The sequence below is a fragment of the Atractosteus spatula genome, chromosome 12 (assembly GCF_055471065.1).
Source record: "Atractosteus spatula isolate fAtrSpa1 chromosome 12, fAtrSpa1.hap1, whole genome shotgun sequence".
NCBI classification, from domain to species: domain Eukaryota; kingdom Metazoa; phylum Chordata; class Actinopteri; order Semionotiformes; family Lepisosteidae; genus Atractosteus; species Atractosteus spatula.
Window position 1 is genome coordinate 40,986,539 of NC_142717.1, and position 20,729 is coordinate 41,007,267.

Below are 20,729 nucleotides of genomic sequence, written 5' to 3' on the forward strand. Positions count from 1 at the left end.
TATAAAATGCTATGGAACACACATTATTAAAAGTACATCTTCATGCATATTATGAAAATACATATGGCATGACAGAAAAAAAGAGTATTGATTGAAACCCAATTAGATATTATAACCCTAACACCAAGTAACCACAGTGTGACTGCCAAGGAAATTGAGTGGTTTATTTTCAATTTCCAAGTTCAGACCACAGTAATATTTTATCAGAAAACTTTCCTTAATTTCATTTTAATGCATTTGACAATTATAACTGGTATGAACTATAATATGAGTGTTATATGTGAGATGCCCAATTTCACAATATAATATCAACGCATTAGTCAAATTAGGCCTTCATTAACTGTTACTGTGCATTGTTACCTGTAAATACCAGACACACATTAATGTTCGGAAAAATACATTATACTTCTATTTGTTTTTTACAAAAAGTCACTTAATTATCAAGTTACAGCATCTTAATATTTCAGCCAATTACATCAACTGATCTTTAGTTTTCTCTCCAATGCACATCACTTTAATAGTACATTGACTCATTTGAAAAACATTCCCAGTTTATCCCATTGGTAAGAAATACAAACATTATTTGCCTTCTTAGGGTGTTTTTATTAGTACTTTATCAGGTTAATAATTTTCTGTTTTCTGTATCATTTATTGGTTCTAACAATTTAGGTAATAACATATTAATCATGTAATAAAATACGATAAAGCAATGTGTTGTGTGTTTTTAAATTACAAAGAGCTAATTAACATGGCATTCAAAACTGAACAATACATTTTAAAATAATCATTACTTTTATCTTTAACCATGAAATGCCTTAGCCTTAACACAGCAATATTGACAAATTTTAATTTTTGCAAGTTTCTGGTTTATAAATAAAATGATTCATTCTGAAAACTGACAATGCCTAATCCAAAACGTTTTAGAAATCACCACTGAGTTGTCAACTTCTAAACATTTGGAATTGTGATCCATTAAACTGTTGATTTGCTAACTTGAGTATTTTAGAGTATTTTTCAAACATCAGAATACCCTTTAGAACTCAGGTGTACAGAATTATGCTTCCTGAACAAAGCACTTTGATCAATAACTTCTAAGTATTCTTAATCTTATCAAAGTGATTTACAGTGACTGATAAAACAACGTAGATTAGCGCTTTCTAGGAAAAGGGACTCCTAACTTAGAGCACATTCCAACCATTTTAACAGGTAACAGATACAATTAAGAAACTGTTTTTGCAAAATCAACCAGACAACTGATAAAAAAAACCTTAATTATCAAAAGGTTTTTCTATTTGGAGAGCCAGAGGCAGTGGTAGTATTTTGGTTTTCAAATTGCTTATATTATTGCATCAAAGAGAATCTTAATTTGGAAAGAAAAGTGCTTCCTTTCTTTATAGCTTTGAAGGGCCTTGACAAAAAAAAGAAAAAATGAGCAAAGAACTATTTCAAATGTGTCTGGGGGAAAACACATTGTAAAACAAAAATATCATGCAATGAGAATTCAATGTACCTGTGCTTTACACCTTATTAACACCAATCTTATGCTTCATGAGTCATGTAAACGTTTCAGCCTTGCTTTCCCACTGAGAAAGAAACCAGAGGGAAACCATTAAAAAGAGGAGGTCTATTGACACTAGCTCAAGAAATAAACTAGGATATTCAACACTTATTTAGTTTTGATGTGAAAAGATTAGTTGAAGATTGTGCTGACATTTCAATTGTTTCTTTGGGGGGGGGAGAGGTATATGTTAGGATAAGTATTAATCACATCTATACAAATACTTAATTCTCAGATCTCCCAGGCAGTGCAACCAATAAAAAGTGCTTGTTTGGAAAGCAGGCAGAGCCATACCATACAGTTGAGACATTGCTGGTTTAGGTTTGAACTATAGGACTGGATGAGCTATGCAGCAGGATATGCTAGGTACCTGTGAGTTCAGCGTTGTCATGGGACACATTTCTAAACTCTTCAGTAAGGCACTGCAGAACCGCCTGCCTGTCAAATGGAAAACTTAAGAGCAGGTATTTGGGAAAAGAGTGGTCAAAACGTGATTTCCCTCTGGCAGGAACAGGAGACGTATTATGATTCACAATATTTAATTTAGATAATTTTTTATGTAATAGTGCATGACTTCTGTAAAGGTCAATTTACACCTTTAGTCAAATGGCATCGATTACTTTTAAAATGAGATTAAAAAAAATAGTTGGTTCTAAAACTTTTCTAAACACATGCAGAATTTATACAGTATGAAGAAGTATGACGGTATTCAGACAAAAGAAAGCTGGAAAACCTACTCTTCCACCACCAACTACTGCTAAAAAAAGAGAGATAAATATAGCTGCAAAGGAAGAAGGAAAAAAAACCTACCAATTTTTATCTTATGTTCTTAATACAGCTTTAATTGTGTGGGCAGCCTTAGGTTAAATAAATTAGCAAGCAGCACATTTTCTTCAAAATGTTCTGTAAACAAGAGAGTATCCCTTGATTAAAGTAAAAAGTATTTTAATTACATTTTTAATTATTCCTCAAGAGTGCCTGTACAGAATAACAGACTTAATCCCCCTACAGGATAATTGTGCTAAGGGACGTTGACTCAGCTGCTTTGGAAGATCTACCACATACGCCATTCAAGAAAAAGTCCACATGTAACATAAAACATAAATGAATTTGCAAGTGCTGTATTTTAGATAAGGCAGTAAAACTCCCCTTCAACAGCTGAATGATAAGCACCTCTTTATAGGCATTTATAGAACTGTCTGCTGTGGTTTCCCAACATCTTCAATTTGACCCAAATATTAAACTAGGACCTTAAATGCTGTTATATCTATCCTTTTAAAAATATTAATATTGCACCACCACCTGCAGTCACCATCTACCCTTGAATTAACTTTCAATGATTAATTACTCCTGGAAAAAAATCTGCCGTAACTGAGACAGAATAATAAATCTAGTACAAGCTTCCATCTGCAGTGCATTGTTCTCCAAAGACAAACTGGCAGTGCAGAAATACTTTAGCAGTCATTAGTTTGACAATATGGAAAAGAAACGTGTTTATCATTGGCTTTGTAGCCTTGATGACATCAGTGTACATCCGGCTTCAGCTATATCGGCTAACTTGCTTCCTCTACATGTTCATTGCTGATGATACTATTTTGTTTTCTGGTTTGAACTGTTTTTGCCTGCTTATTTCAATGTTGTTTTTTCAATCACCATTTGTACCTGATTTAATGAAAATTTTCATTCCTGATGCCACTTTAAAATGGGAAAGTTGAGAAACAAGAAAGAAGCATTCCCATAGCATTTGTACTCTGCTCTGCCCAACCACCATGTGTTACAAATTGGAAGTGTAACACATACCATAGACATGCAACATATCAGAAAAAATCTCACTTATCTTTAAAATTCTTTTAGATCTGTGTTGTTGGTTTTTTTTTTGCATCTTCTAAAACAAAATCCAGACTGATTCTCATCATTCATTCAGAAGTATTATGGTAACTAGATGTAGTAATCACATAATGTCAAATTCTATTAGGTAACAAAAGAAACTTCAATGTGTGTGAAAGATTTTTTTCTTGCTGAGAAGACAACCTTAGGATATACAATATTGCTTTGCTTTTAAAGCAGACATTTTAAAGAGACATTTAACGTGACAGAAGAGAGACATAAAAATTAAGGTATTTTATCAGTGCTTATATCTATATGCATGCTACTTAAGAACCTCTGTTATATCAAAAATAAGAATGCTTATTAATTTTCTTTTCAGTTTAGATACACAATGGAAACTCCTTCAATTAATGCCTTTCAATAATAAAAATGAATAAAAAGTACTTATGCGTCCTACTCAATTAGATTTGCAATGATTTTTTAAAAGGACAAAAACTTTTCTATATTAGGAACTGAATTATTTCTATAATTACAATATAATGTAATACAATTATAATGTGAAAGAAGCAAAGAGAAAAAAGACTTATTATTGAGGTATAAAAATGCATAATGTTTAACATGTACTGTGTATCTAACACCCAGCTTGCAGGAAACCTGTATTAATACAGATACTTGCAAACATGTCTAACCTGAAACTAAACATCCTCTGATTCAGCAAAGATACGGTAAATGTCACAAAATCATTTCAAAAGGCAAATGTGATCATCGTTTCACAAACAACCAGGTCAGCCAACATGCTGTATGTCAGTATAAGCCCATTGAGAATTAAGGTCAATTGGTATATAAACTAAAAAATGTGAGCTCACAATATTAAGAGTACAATAAAATGCTACCTCAAAGATTTCATCTACATAAAGACTTTTAAAAGTTTGGCAACAGAAATCTTTTGAATTACAGTACTATGAAGAAGCATGAAATGGGGAAAAAAACACCTGCAGGACATATCAGTAAAGCAAGCACCAGCACAAACATTTCTGTGAGAATCTTAAATGGTGAAGAAAAGCAAAGACAATCTTATCTACTTAAAAAAAACATAAGATAGCAAAAAACAGGAAAGCCAGGAGAGAGGCGAGAAGAGAAATCCAGAGGAAACACAAAGCAAAGGAAAGTCACAATCGTCTGGAAACTTCTCCAGAAAGAAAAAAAAATGAGCTTGTGGGAAAACATGGTTAAACGTTACAAAATTAGGTTTTAAGCAGAGGAAATGGACAAAATGTAACAAAAACAATCCAATTCATGAAGAGGTCATGGTATTCTGACACCCTGTCAGATTTGCGCTGTACAAAAATTACACAGAAAATCTAGATCTATTTTGTTTTTAGTGAAAATAAAATTAGACCCACAACGCTCACACACCACTGAATTGTGAGGATGGAAAAGCAAGAGATGAAGAGTGTGGTTCAGAGTCCGAGCTCCCTCCATATTATTTTACTGTATGTGGCCACCAGCAGGATACAGAAGACACCACCAACCCTACTCTAATGCACTGAGATATTTTAAATTGTTCTATTTAAATACTGGTATCTTCCCTTCTACCTTCTATTTTGATTCATGCTGTGGCCCGTAACTTTGTATTACGCATGTCTGAGCAACACAAAAAGCTACTTTAGTGTTTCTCACAGGCTGTTCATTATTTCTACCAGCACCAATACACGAATTCTGGGAGCTACTATTGTATAGCAAGACTCAATGATAACCAATACACATAGGGAACTGTCACGTAACTCCAAACCAGTAGAAAAACAATCACTTAACATAAGCATTAAATATTCAATAAATTGATAATTTTTTTAAGACGGCAGGGCGGTATGAAAGCACAACAATTATTATGAATACATTATTAAAAATGAAATGCCATCATGATGTTAGTAAAGGTATTAGTTTTTATGTTAAGAATTTCAAAATGGTTTATTAAATTCCATGGAGAAATGCTTTAAAAATTGTGTTATCTTTTGTATTTTAGTTTTTCCCAAGAACAAAACAGGGAACAGTAGCTGTATTATTTCTCATAGAGTTTTCAAAGCTTCCAGACTCATGCATATGTATAACCAGTGATTTATATGTAATTTATCTATCTTTACATATGTTCATATTACTTATGAACATTATACTAATGTTATTTTAGCAATTTTTGAAATATTGGTATTGCATCCACCAGCAGGTACCCACCACTAATGGCCACAGTTGCCTAAGAGGCCACAACTAATACCACCAGAATAACTGGTCTGGGAACCCCTGAAGTATAAGGTAGCTCTGACTTCATCACTAATGCTATAAAAAACTTTAAGACACAGAAGGAAACTGAAGACTAAAGAACCTAGAAAAATGAAAGAACTAAATGCAAGAGAAATCTATCATTACTTAGGAAATCCAGAAATACCCTAACTAAATTATCAAACTGGAAACGTCTATACTAATTCATTTTCTATTAGATTTGTATTCTTTGTGACAGTGGTGCACAACTCCAGTCCTCTGAAGGAGAGTAGTGCCTGCAGGTTTTTGTTCTACCTGTGATTATCCTTACCTATCTGAACGAATTGTTAGCGTTACTGGATGGTTTTAATGCTTAAGAAAGTCTTTGGGTATTGATGATTCAAAGAGACCTAGAACCCTGCTGACTCCTAGTGCTCTGGGACTGGAATTATGCACCCAAACTTTATGCGGTTCAAGTAGGTAGCTGTGTCAGTATGCGTAGGCTGCAAAGGATCAAGTAAAGGTATATTCCACGCGAAAAAGAGAATAAAGAGAGGAGAAGAAGAAACAATGTTTCGGCTGTGGAACCTTCTTTGGGTCTTGGAAAATGAGGAAAGTTGCAAAATTATTAAAAGGTGATCAACGGAATGAACAATAATTCTTAATTTAAGAAAGCAATGAAACATGCGTATCTACCTTCTGGGTCATAGGTCTGGAAAACTCTTCTAGCTTGTTCGGATGGTGATTCAGGAGCAACCAGGGACATTTCCTAAAGGTGAATTAAGTAAAATACATGGGTAAATGAGTAACACTTAAAACAGGTACCAGTTCTCCAAAACATCTGTAAAAGACAGTGTCTAATTTACATCCGTATTAAATTACATCATGGCAAAAACGGACACAAGCTAATGAAGATTGCAAGATTAGAGCTCGTTACCAAACTTGTTTTCATTACAGTATTTCACTACTCTTCTCAGTGTTTACATTTTATCAGTGTACAGCGCCCCTTAATGAAAACCACCTGAGCCACCATAATTGCAGTCACAAGACAGCATAATTGCCGCCACACAGCCACATTGTCAGCTGATCAAAAGAAAGTCTTAAACTTTCCTGTTTATTGTTTTTCCAAAGTCTTCACAATCACAACTAATTGGCTGTTTATGAAACAAAACAAGTTAAGATGTATGATTAATTTATAAGTAAAGATCCAAAGGGATTTATTTTAGACAAAGGATGAAGGCAGTACATGAGGATGTAGAAGACTATGCAAGACATGTTTGAAATTTATTCATCTTTCTAGACAGAAACTCAGGAATCTCCTCAAGGAAAAACAATAACTTCCATTGATACTAGACAGAGGCGTGTCTAGAAATATACTGTAAGTGTAGTTGATAAAAGGCATTCCAGCAGTGCAGAGAAAATAAGTTCAAATGGTGGTAGTTTATGGAAAAGCACTTTGAACACAATGAAGAAATATTTTACAGTTTAAAAGGTCAAGTAAAAATTAGATTAACATTTACCTCCACATTTCCTATGCAGAACAATAGAACTATAGTAGACATTATAATAATTTAAATTGGCACCATAACCACTTTCCTGTACATATTGCTCAATAAAAGAAGAAAAACTTCAGCATCAAAGAATTATTTTTTCTAATTAGAAACAAGAAAATTAAATTATTTTTTGCGAGTTTTGAACTTAAGCTTCACAGTCTGCACACTTACATTCTTTTGCATTTTTTAAACTTTCCCTTTAAACTGATTCTCCCAGCTAATTTCCATATGTTCTCAGTACTCAAAAGTGCAGTTTCAAAAAGCAAGAAAATTTTCTTCTAGAAAAAAAAAACTACTTCTAAAATAGCCTTACTACAAATGCACATTAGAACCAGCATATTCAGCAATTATATACAGATCATTTTAGAGCCAAATCCTAGGGTAGGATTCCTTCTTAAGAGAACAAGCTATGTAGGTCACATCACAAGGTCCGCTAATTTTTTTTCCCCAATCCTGGTTAGCAAATGACTGCATTCTCACTGTCACTTTTAACTCACTTTCACCCTTGGAAAAAAAGCAGTCACCACTGTCAAAATACAAGAGCAGATGAGAAATGTAAATAAGAAAAAAGTCCAAGGAAAGGACAAGAATAAAAAGAGGCTGCCTTACAATTGTTGGTCCAAAGTCCTGGAGTTTGAATACTCCCCACAGTTTATTTTTGCAAGAAGACCTTTAATGTGTCACTGGAGTCTTTTATAATTACTTTATTTTTTAAATGCATAGTTTGAGACAATACCCTGTTGTTTGTTGTCTGGTTTATTGTTTATAACCAAAATCAGCTGAAACATACCAAATCCGTATACACTGGACTTTTGATGAAAATCAAAGGAAGTAAAAAAACAAAAAATAAGAAATATATTTTCTGTATGGCACTATGTGTAATTGCACTTTTTGTAGAAATCCACTGGTAACTATAAAGCTTTGTGGAAATTGCGCAGAACATTCGTCAGACTCTTGCAAACCATGTGCTTTCATGGTTATAATATAAGCAGAACCCTACAGATATTTCCTTTACTTGCAGCTTCTTTCCGGTAAACCTGCACTGTCAGATTCACAAAGTGTTTCTTTCTCAGAGAATGTTTACCAGACTCTCTTTTTAAACAAACAACAGTGCCTTATTTAAAATAAACTAAAAGTGTATCCTCACAGCATGAATTTATTAAAATGCCAATCTTTCTTCGAAGAATTTCATAATAGGAGATATTAAAATCCTGTGGGGTTTGGGAGAAAAGGGCAAAAAACACGCAGCTGTCTCTAGGTCAGTAAGCTAGAGAATGTTATCCAGGGCTTGCAGGAAAATGGTAATGGTATTTACAGTATTAAAGAGCAATAGACTCTTCCTGAGTCCTGCTGTGTAAAGAATCATCTGAAGTTCATGATTACTCTGATTTGGAGGAGTTAAATTATGTAAAATACACAAATTCTTTACAAATAATTTATGACGATATGCTGTTTCACATACTACAGTGCTCTTACAAAAGCTTGTATGTGTGGTTCTGTGCCAGTCCACTAAACACTGAAAACAAATATAACTTAAAACATTTTTTGGAATGTGTTCCATAATCTATAGAGTAAAATCGTACACGATTTCTTTTAGCAAAAGATGATTGTTTGTTTGCTTGTTTGAGTTTGTTAGGAGAAACAGGTTAGAATCTTTTAGAACACTAGCTAGATGCATAATTGTATATCTGTTAATATGAGTAAAGTGATCCCCAACTGGAATTCCTCAGGAATGACCATCTTTAAGGTTATTGTTGCAAAAAACAGGAGGGATGCTACTAAAAGCGATTGCCATTGATCACCGAGAGGGGTGTTACCATCAATCAGTAAGCAGTGGAGCACACATAGGATGAAAGGACCTATTGAAGGACAGAAGTCTAGAATGAAATGACAAACTTTAATGATATGGGAACTCTTTACCCTGCAACATTATTTCCAGCCTAGGCAATGGTAGTTCTTCTGTATTCACAACATTAGGCATCACCATCCAGAACAGGGTGGGTGAGTCACTTATAAAGGCCCACCAGAGTCTTCGAATAACCTAACACATGCAATCATTAGAAACTCAACAACCATGGAAAAAAAAACATGTTTACAGTTTGACACAGCTGAGTACAATAAATTTATCCAACTTACTAAAGATTGCATGTTCATGTTATACTTGACTGTGGAACTATAACAACAACAAAGGAAGCACGCATATCTAGCTCTGCATTTTTATGTATTACCCTAATCTTGCTGCTGTCTGCCTTCACTGAAGAAAAATGTTACAAAATATAAACATTTGAAGGTCTTTGTTATTTCCTGTTTCTCTCCTTACAAAGTTCAATACTATTTTATGACCAAATTCAAGAAACCAAACTGTTTTAGGTGCTGTATTTCATATATTTTTTAATTTGCCCGCTATTGTCTTTTTCAAACCAACAAACCAAAGAAGCTTAAATTTAAATTTACGGCCCCAAAACCAGTCTGAACAACATAATCTTTATATTGGACATTAAATAATTTCTCCTCAACTACAAGTACCAGTCAGCACAGAACTGTTGAACTGCAGCACAGAGAAATAAGCTAATAATAAACAGTAAGAACTGACAAATGTGAAAAATAATCCCAAACAATCTCAACTGCTTTAATAACACGAGCCATTCTTCAGAAGTAAGAGATTCTAGTAGGAAATTCAGAAATACAGATTCAGGTGTTTCCCCAAACTGAATTAATGCACAATGGCAGAAAGACCTTGTTATATAAAAGCAGTGGAATTTATATTTTAGTGCCTCTGAAAAGTGCGTTAGGGACCTTGGTTTAACACCTAATCCATAAGATGTCATCTCCTCCCATACCATATTGGGGCACTGGCTTTGAAAGGTTGGACCAGAGGTGACAGTATCACCTACTGGTCCACCAGGTCCACCAAAAGCACTTGTAGCAGCAACCTGATTTTCTTGGAGGACTTTTATCAAAACACAGTGCATCACTGTATGCAGAACAAAGCACTAATCTAATTACTCATCTTCTGAGAAATGACTATAGAAGACTAAAAAATGCTAGTGCTGCTACCAAGCAAGGATATACAAACAGAACACACACTGTAATTAGAGGAAAGCTATCCCCAATGGCAATTAACTTAACTGGAGGAATTAGCAAATAACTTTTTAATAAAAAGAAATGTTTTGTTCTGAAATTGCCTAAAACCAGTCATGTAGTAATTTATCTCCATCATACTCGGATGGTTAGGTTGATGTACTCCTGTCTGATGTGTTGCTTCTTTGGCTTTACCTAGGCCAAATTCCAAATTCTGAGTCTGGCATTCATTTCTTCCAGTGTAAGGGCTACTGAAATATACCAAAATCCATACAAGGAAATTCAAAAAGTCGCTCCAATTCTAGAAAGCAATCCAAGCCAATTTTAGATAACCACTGTTATGAGACATTCTAATAATGCAGAACACTGTGTTCTAAGACGTAAAAATGTATCCCTCATCCTTTAACAACTAGCTAATGGAATGTAACCAATCATTATGGCATCTAAAACCTTGTTTTCAATGCAATTTACTATGATGAAGAGTGTTATTTTAAGGTCTCGAAAGAATCCAGGAAAGCAAAACACTACAACAAAAAAACATTTTGAAAATTCAGATCCTTCACAGCAAAAATAAAACATTTTACTGCTTGTTCAGGCACAATGACAGGAAACATTTAAAGCATCTTCACAAAAAACCTGTTGCTGGAAAGGGGATTTAATCATTTAGACGGTTGCTTTGAGGTAATTTCAAGGAGGCACAAGTAATTTTTAGAGATAAATATTTATAACTCCTAAAACATTCAGAATTAATGTGAGAATCCCAGTTAATAATGAATTTGCTAAAATACTTTAAATATATTTCAACTCCTTGTTAGAATTACTTAACTCAGTTTATTTTTTTGTGTATGTGATGGTTTTTTAAGAGTAGCTATACCACACTGCAATGTGTAGACTATTACAGCATGTATTACAAAAAGAAAAAGAAAACGGGAAGGATGACCCAAGTACTTAGAAATTTACAATGTTTAACCTTAGAAGGTTACACTAATTTGCTATTTTTAATTTTAGAGTCTGCGAATGCGGAATGTAATCCAAGAGTGCTTTTGTCTTTTTTTCCCACCCTATCCATTAACTCATCTTGAAACACAGTGAGGAGTGCTCACATAATATTCAAATGTTGCTTGTAAAAAAGTCACCTTCTTATTACTAATCTAAGAGATTTGTGGATGTAATGTCTTGATAAAGACATGTTGATTCCTGGGCCCACATATTATTACCAGATAGTTTGGAAGTGGAAAAGCAACAGGTTTCAGTGAAATTCTGAAAGAAAAATCATTCTACAAGCAATGCAGAGTTTGTAGAAATATGAAACAGAAACTAAGTTTACAGATCTTATGGATGTGATGTCACATGCTATGGAGGAACAGGAGTTAGTTGCAACAATTAAATTTACTGCAAAAAATTAAAAGCTATTAATGACTGAGCATAACACTATGAATACATCAATGAAAGACACATCTGTCAATCTGTAAGGCAAGGTTTAAGCCAGTTATTCTCAGGTTTCTTTATTGCTGCCAATTATAAATCTGTTACCTGATATAATGGCTTAGACTACTTATAAAAGTTTCACTAGTTGGGTAAAATAACTTTCTCACATAGTCTAGGAACTAAGAGCTGAGCATGAAAGACCCTGGGCACCTGAGGTAGGGCTGTCATTAAGGGAATTGTTTATATACAAATACCTAAAAATAATTAGCAATAATCTTACTGCCTTAAAATGTATTTATAGTACGTTAACCACTCTTGCAAAAACAGCTCTAAGTTAAATGACCCTTTATTTTATCAGATGAAATGTACTAACAACAAAGATTATTTTGGATTGCTGATGGTTTACATCCAACACAAACAAGATGTTCTATCTCACTTCAAATTTCAACTACACTTAGTAAACTGGCTGCAGTTTTAAATAAAGAAAAGTGTAAGCTTCTTGAAGTTATAATAATGCCAAGAAAGTCAAACCTTGAATGTCATGCACTCTAAGACAACAACATACAACGCAAACCCTTGGTAACTTATATTGCAGTCTTTGATGAAAAGAAAACTACTTTAACAAACATCCAGAATGACTATAATATGTGACAAATTAATTTCAGAGCATTTTTATAAGACAATATAATAAAAAAAAATCAAGGTAAAAACCGAGGATACTTTCTCAGTAGACAATAACTGCAAGAATAAGAACTGATTATGCCTTCCCAGTTCATAGTATTAGTTAACATTGCAACCTCTTTCAAAATTGTAAGAAGATAGTGCATGTATAATTCTGATTTTTATGCTTTTGCGATAAATGGGTATTTAATTACACTTTAACATGGTCTAGATTAGATCCTAAAGAGAACACTGGCTTTAATTCCTACCACATCCAACACATGGCAGCCTCACTGTGCCTGAGCAAATCTGAACAATTTTAAGATATTTATCTGTGGAATTTAAATATCACATCTGACTATTTCCTGAAACCCTGTATCTTCATTGTCTATGGTACATAGAAATCCTTCTTCCACTTGATTGACTCGACAGTGGTTTATCATTATGTTTTATAAGAGCTATCAGGCGAAACTTTCTTTACGCTGTAACTTTATATGTCTTCTTAAGTACCAATTAGAAACATTATACGCATCCACAGTTCATTGGCTGGACACAAGTACTTCAATACCAACATACTTTTACTGTGCTCTCTTATGACTGTCCTTTGTTATCAAAGTAGCTCTATAGTGACATGCAACAATATACAGACAGAGAACTAAAGACGCATTGTTTTCTGTTAAGAGTGATGTGTGGTGAACATTCATATGATACATCAACTGAGGGCAAAGTGCCTTGTAGTAGGATTACCATACAACAAAGGAAAGGTGTAGAGAAAAATCAGGGCATCAGACTGCTAGACAGCACTGTGCTGGATGATTAATGATTTGTCGGACATCACAATACTTTTCAGAATGGATCTGAAAACACTCCCAGATTTGTATGATCGCACTACTGAAGTAAAGGATACAAAGTCTTTTTTTTTTAAACGGACAAAGGAAATCCCACATTAAGGGCTAGATTCACCTAACTAAACTGACACTTGACCAGATCTGTAATAAAAATATTACACCCCTCCAGTTCTACCCTGCAAAAATTGTAAAGGTCGGGCTTGATAATAATCCGTTAATTGATATCACATTACACTTCTGATCCACCCCAGTGCAGCTGTTTCCCCAGAGTTATCTGTATACCACTGAATGAGATTTACTTTCAAATATTTCCAAGCATGGTTCTTGGTTCACCATTAACACAGATGTCTGGTTCTTGCATTCAATGTTAGATGCTGAAATGCAAAAATTATTTGTTCACATGTAGACAATGGTGGAATGCTTGTTTTAAAGACTTGCTCTGAAGAAGCACAACCACTATGTGAAATAGGAAGAATACACCATGTTGTGAACTTACGTGTCAATTCATTTAGCATGGTGATCAAATATTTAGCAAAGGCACACAAATCTAGTATATCCAAAGTATTATATTGTGTAGTGTTTCAAGATGTGTAATTGAATGTGGTTTGGGGGACTCAAACCATCACAAAGTTACAAAGCTATTCACAGCATGTTTTCAGCTTTTATGTGACCTCCATGGTGAGAGAAGCAAAGATGGAATTATATAGACAAAAGAGGTGCTTGGTCCTGGCTTTTCTTGCTGAGTACTGATACTCAAAGCCCAAAACATTGCCATTTATGACAGCAGCTTTGCATTTTAGATTACTGGGCTCTCAAATATAGTCCCATTTCTGAGATTCCTATGGGAAAATGAAACTAGGTCAAGGGTTGCCTTACGGAACAGAAGAAAAACCCTCTAGCCATGAACACGGAAGGCACAGGGAATGTAAATCTAATCATTTCCTACCACATGAAAAAGGTACTTTGATGACCCTACCACTGTAAAGGGTGGACCTAAACATGAAGGAAGAAATCTGATGTTAAATATGGGCCTCATCTCCTTCAGTGAAACACACAACATTAAATAATGAAATAACAATGAAGGTTTACAAGGAAGCATAAGATGAATCATATTTATTCAAGTGTACTGTAAGAGTAAAGATATTATAAAATTGCTTTGCATTAATGGAAAGTATTGAAATCTGAAGAAATAAAGAGTGTGAAGACATTTTTACCTTTAAAAACCGCTGTTTGTGAATATAATTCAATGCAGAATTAGTATTTCCTCTTGGAAATTTAAAAAGTTAATTCAATAATGTCCATTATAATTATTCAATAGCCCCATTTCCTTCTATTATTACTTTAAGCACTGAAATGAACGCATGCCAATTACATGAATGCAATGAAAAGGTATCACAGAACAGAGTAAATCAGGGTAGAAGTTTAAGCAAAAATCTAAATAGATTTTTTTAAATAAAGGAAAACACATTCACAGTATTTAATCTATATTAATCTAAATTATTAAAAAGAATGCACCCTAGAATGTGTTGTAAATATCATATAAAGGAGGATCTTTTAAACATTGTTTAAACTACAGAGATTTCTCTGTTACATGTTACTATGTTTTCCAGTGTATATATTCATAATGCACAGCCATATTTTGCACATTACAGAAATACAATTTACATAATTAAAACTGTTACATCTCCTTAATTGTAAGTTGAGACTGCCACTTAGACACTGCACCCCAGGAATTTCAAGAGTATTCAAGCACCTGGGAAGCTGCAGTGTCACTAGGAGAGAGCCGTGGCCAACTATCCCCACCCTTGTTACAGACTTCTAGTAACATGGCCCAACTCTAACCTGTGATGTAAAGATTACAGAGCACAGCCTGGACCAGTTACACCAGTTGAACCGAGTTAAAAAAAGTCAAAACTTAAGTCTGAAGGAACAAAATACACTGAAGACATTTTTCTTATTGAAAATAAGACTGCTAATCACAGCACAGACTTAAGTTTAAAGAATGCAACCAATCAATTTTACTTTGTGCACACGCATTAACAGCTAAAACAATCTTCTGTAGGAAAACTGAAACAGATGGACTGCAACTAGATCATTTTTCCAAAAGGAAATAATTTTGTTGTTCACCTGAGGGCATGTACAACGAAATTTTCATGGCCTGCATCAAAAAACCACAAGTATTAACCTTAATCAGTATCATATTTTAAAGCTATGAAGAATGTGTTGAGGTTATTAAGCTGAGGAGTCAGTCTTATTGGAAAAGGCATCTATGATATGTCTGGAATTACAAGGCGCTGTGAAGACCTGAACAATTTCTTCTTATTTTCAAAGTAAACAGTTTGATGACATTGCTCCACAAGGGCACACAATGACCTATAATGTAAAGTTAACTCAACAGAAGCATGATGTAGAAAAACAGAGCTTTTCAGCAATGGGATATGTGAAACTGAACACAATTTTGATTTCGATAATTAAAAAATACAACATAAAGTCTATTGGACAACTGCCAATTGTAGTCAATAAAAGTTTACTAACCTGTTAAACCCTTATTTTAAACAATGACACCAGACATGCTCAATCAGTACAAGGCATTATGCCTTATTTAACAGATTATACATTTTATGCCATAACTAATCATGTATCTGCTAAAAAACATTTAAAAACCAAAGAGCTGTCTCTGCTCCACTCTTCTTTTCATATTCATTTTTGTAGACAAACTGCACATCTTTGCCATGAGAACATGGAGCAGGAATATAGAACTGGAAGAAGCTCCTGAAGTCTGATATCTTACACATTTAACATCAAAGACGATGCGGATATGGAGGTTATGTTTATTTGTTAAATAATTTGTGATGGAAAAAGTTAATGCCAGAATTTGATGCAATTTCAATCTGACATGAGTATGAAAAGGAGTTAAAAGTAAAGTTACTAGCACATACATGAAGGAAAACACAGCCCTTGTCATTTTCTTTATCTAGGTTTTATCTTCTTCTCATTTTGAAAACAGATCAATAGTACAGTCATAAACTACATGACAAATCAGCTTTACCCTTTTGTCAAACAGTGGTCTCGTAGAATACCTACTATAGTGAGCAAATGATCTTCATGTACTGAATACAGTTCAGTATAAACTTCTACAGAATCAAATCATTTTTCACTGGTTGGATTTCTGATTACCACAGCTTAGACATTAATTCTCTGACTGACTTGGTGGCTTTCCAGATAGAGGAATGGAATGCTAAAATTACGCAAGTCAAAACCCTGCAATTTGAACATATAAGGAAAGAAAAGCAAAATATAAATAAAAACTCTAGCAGCTCTTGAAATTTTCCCTTCATATACAATCTGTTAACAAGACTGGACAAGTCCAGGATTTGCAAGCAACACATCCTGGCAGCTCAAATAAACTTAACATGCTTAACTATGTAGAACAGCAAATATGATAAACAACTTTAAGCTTACTCTACCAACACACAGGAAATATATTTTAAATGCATGCTGATTGATGCTAATGTTTGAAGATATAAATGAGAATCCAAACTGTGTGCAATAGATGGGTCACATTCGATTTAAAAAGAATACATAAATATACACATATATCTGACTGTAATAAAATAGTCATTTTTCTCAAATTAACCAGGACACAAATACAATCAATTTTTTGATAAACCAGTTCTAAATCCCTCTATAATAAAACTTAACAGTGAATATCTCATGCTGTAGTCTGTAAAACATCATCTTGTTATAGCCAGGAAACATAATGATTCCTTAAAAGGGTAGGATCATTTTTAAAAAAGAAAATCTCAGTAAGAAGCAAAATAATAAGACTATTAAAAAACACATTCTTGTGAGTATGAGAATAAAACATGACCCATTATCTGACTGACTGGTTTACATTACAAAGACAATCTGAAAGCAAACCTACCTTGGCAAAGAACACAGTGAGGTGCGTTTCACTGCCAAGTATCCAAATAGGGAACTTTGGAGACTTGAGAAAAGCCCCAACCTGGAAAATATATAGAAAAAAGCCTAAATTAATACACAGCAGAGAAAAAGATTAGAAACAAATTAAGCAAGGGCCATATATCAGTCAATCATTAAGTTCTGGTTGCAATTCAATATAAAATAGAACAGACATACATACAGTTGTACATACAGTTCTTTATACTATGAAATACTTATACGCAGACAAGATTTTGCACTGCCGCAACACTTCAAGGATTGAGAATACATCCCTTAAAAACGGGCCCTAATCCAAAAAGTTGTATAGATTTTTTCAAACTGTTTCCATTCTATTGCACTAATAATATAATAATCAGTGAAGTACTGCAAAGAAAATAAAAAAATAGCTATTTAAGTATCATCTTTTAAATGTCTTTGTTGGCAAAAACAACATTTTTCCGATGTGCCCAAGAAATAATTACATTGGATCACAGCTGCGCAATAAGAAAGCAGTCCCAATGAATGAAACCATTTATCAGATTTATTTTAAAGATCGGACTAAATATGACATTTACCTGATGCATTAAGAAACAATAAATAGTAGTGCTAATGTACATGTATTTGCAGTAGAAATGGTTATTACGAATTCAGTCAGTATGGTGGCAGAGAAGTCAGCATTGCTGCCTTGTAGCGCTAGGGCCCTGGGTTCAATTCCGGACCTTAGGTGCTATCTGGGTGGTGTTTGTATATTCTCCCTATGTTCATGTGGGTTCTCTCCAGGTGCTCCAGTTTCCTCCCATACTCCAAAGACATACTGGCAGGTTCACTGCTGTCTGAGAACTCATGTTTGTGTCTGTGTATGCCCTATGACGGACTGGTATGCTGTGCAGGATGAATGGTGCCTTGCGCCCACTGCTTGAACAGATAGGGTCTGGCTTTCCTGCGACCCTAACTTGGATGAAGTGGTTTGAAAATTGATGGATGGAACTACAAATTCCTATTCTGTTTAAATAGAATAGATTTACAACATAAACCTTACCTTTCGCAATACAACTTCTTCTATGAGTACAATTAGATCCGAGTAAAATCTTAAATTTAATGGGGCTCTCCTGTAAGGGTCTCTATAATTTCTGACATCTCTAAATTACAGCATAATACACATCTATGAGTACTAAGCATTAATACTAGATTTTATTAAGAAGATCACCCTTATACAAAATGGTAATATGGCCTTCAAATGTCTAATTATTTCTTCTACAAAAAACGGCACTGGAAAAATATTAAAGCTATATTAACATTTTTCAAGAAAATTCTTGCTCCACAGAGGAAATGAAAACAAACATCAGTGTAATTATAATGCAATTGTGATTACTGTACAGACAATTAAACCTTATCACACAGGCCTATGATTAAAACCTCCCACACAACTAATTCCTCCATGAGTCAAAGTCTATAATTCAGATCATCACTATTAACTACCAAAAATATTTCTAAACAAAGAAAAGAATACAAATAAAAGAGGACATTCAACTTTTATTCTACAAGAATGAATTTAAGAAATAAACATTTTGTCTTGGCAGTCAATTATTACAGCTAAGGGTTTTTCATTTTGTAAAGGGGCCCAACAGAATAAAATTATTCTGATTAATATTTTCTTATAAAGATTTGATAAAGACAAGAACAAATATAAAGGCTTTGGTTCTTAGCCTCGTTTCTGTTCTAAGTTTCTTTTTACTGGACATGTATTAAAAACGGGTTACAATCAAATTAAACACTAAGACAGGCTATTATGTCATGTGACTTTCCTACCTGCTAGGACTGCTGAAGAAAGAAAAAAAATCTAAAAGGACACCATTCCACAAATCAAGAAAAAAATTAAATCTTCAGAGAGATTCTTTTGGAATGTATCCATACACCTTATGTTAGAACAGGGGTCTTCAGCCCTGGTTATGGAGACCCCTAGCCAGTCTTATCGATTATGTTTTTAGGAACACTTGGAATTTATTATCAGTTAAGCTATTTTCAGTTATATTTTATTATTATTATTTAGAAGAAGCAGAAGCAGAAGCAGAAGAAGAAAGATGACAGGGAAGACATGCTTCACTTTTCACAAACTTAGTGATGCTTATGAAAATATAGTAGATGAAATAGAAATGTTTGGATATTGCATATTTGGATGTCTTCTGAAAGACAACCTCAATTTAGCACTTATTGCATCTTGGGATAAAAAATTAAGAAGAACAGCATTTACAATACCAGATTTTGGTCAATGACAAATAATCGGCCGACAGAACTTAAAATTCCAAAACTTTTCTAAATAAAGGCAATTTCTTAAAAGTATTCTGACCAAGAAATCTAAGAATCCAACAAAATAAAAAATAATGCCCTGGAAAAAATAGAATTTAGATTTCTGAAGTTTTTCTTCAGGAGAAATCAACGTCACTCACTTCATAAATTCATCATCTAAATATTTATAGATCTTTCTATATTTTTTTCCCAGTAACAAACTGTGTGGCTGCCTCCCTCTAAAATAGTTTATTTTAAATTAATTAAGTGCTTTTTAATTCCCATATCCTTGATTGAAAGATGAAAATCCTTAACCTGAGAACATATTTATTGTGTGAAATTGATAAAAATATAAGACCCACCTTACAATATTGTAAAGACTCCATTAACGTAAGAAAGCCTATAGTTGCTTGGCTGTGTATACCATGCAGCTCTGGGAAAGAAAAAGACAACAACTGAACACCATAAAATCATTACATTACACGTTGTAGGAACCTGGAATTAAATGTTTGTCCAAACAAATCAATTTCTGATGGCTCCTAGGTTCTCTCATAAAAACAAACAACACCAAACTCAGGCTCATGTTCAAGATAACTAGACCTCTCAAGACAGATGTTCACTCTGCTAAAATGTCAACTTTAAAAGGAAGATGTTCCTTCGACAAATGTAACAGCTGCTGCCATGACTTATTCATTTTAATATTCCTACAATGTGGCATTCTGAGATAAATAACTTTACTAAAAGTTTGCATCCCTTGACACTCCACACATATTACAATCTCAACAAAAGTGACGAGTGTTTCTACAAAGAGTGAAATCTGTGTGAAATCCAGATAAATCAAGGACATTATCCCCAGCATACCATTAAACCTTAATCAATGTTATGGCATAATCTAGAATTTATTTATTTTAAACACATTAATTGTTAAACTAGCAGATGTTTTAACACATAATACAATGGAGTCACTGTAATGCATGGAACAATCTATTTGACAGTATTTACGTTTTTAGAAGAGGATTTTTAAATCATTAAATCCACTTTTCAACCTTTTCTAAGTCAGTTCTTTGTGATGTCGATATGTGCTGCCATTTTAACGTCTTTTAAATTGTCCATATATATTAGCAATAAGAAAGCTCCACAGCCAAAACCTTGTGTTTTCTTTCTTCTCTTTTCAGCATGGAATAAACCTATTACTTGTTCCTATATTAGCAATAATACCCTTTTAAAGAAATGCACTGCTGTTATAGAAAGAATCAGATTAAAATATATTTTTGGTAAATAGTGACCATACAA

At 33.8% G+C, this 20,729-nt stretch overlaps 1 protein-coding gene across 1 annotated transcript in view; it reads right to left on the reverse strand.

Annotated features, from left to right (window-relative positions):
* mindy3 (MINDY lysine 48 deubiquitinase 3) overlaps positions 1–20,729 on the reverse strand; it is a 42,514-nt gene that overhangs the window by 14,581 nt on the left and 7,204 nt on the right. The window contains exons 9-11 of the mRNA XM_088928948.1: positions 19,799–19,869; positions 17,134–17,214; positions 6,335–6,407 (exon numbers count right to left, since the gene is read on the reverse strand). Coding sequence (XP_088785074.1) covers positions 6,335–6,407; positions 17,134–17,214; positions 19,799–19,869 — 225 coding nt within the window. The remainder of the gene's footprint in view (positions 1–6,334; positions 6,408–17,133; positions 17,215–19,798; positions 19,870–20,729) is intronic.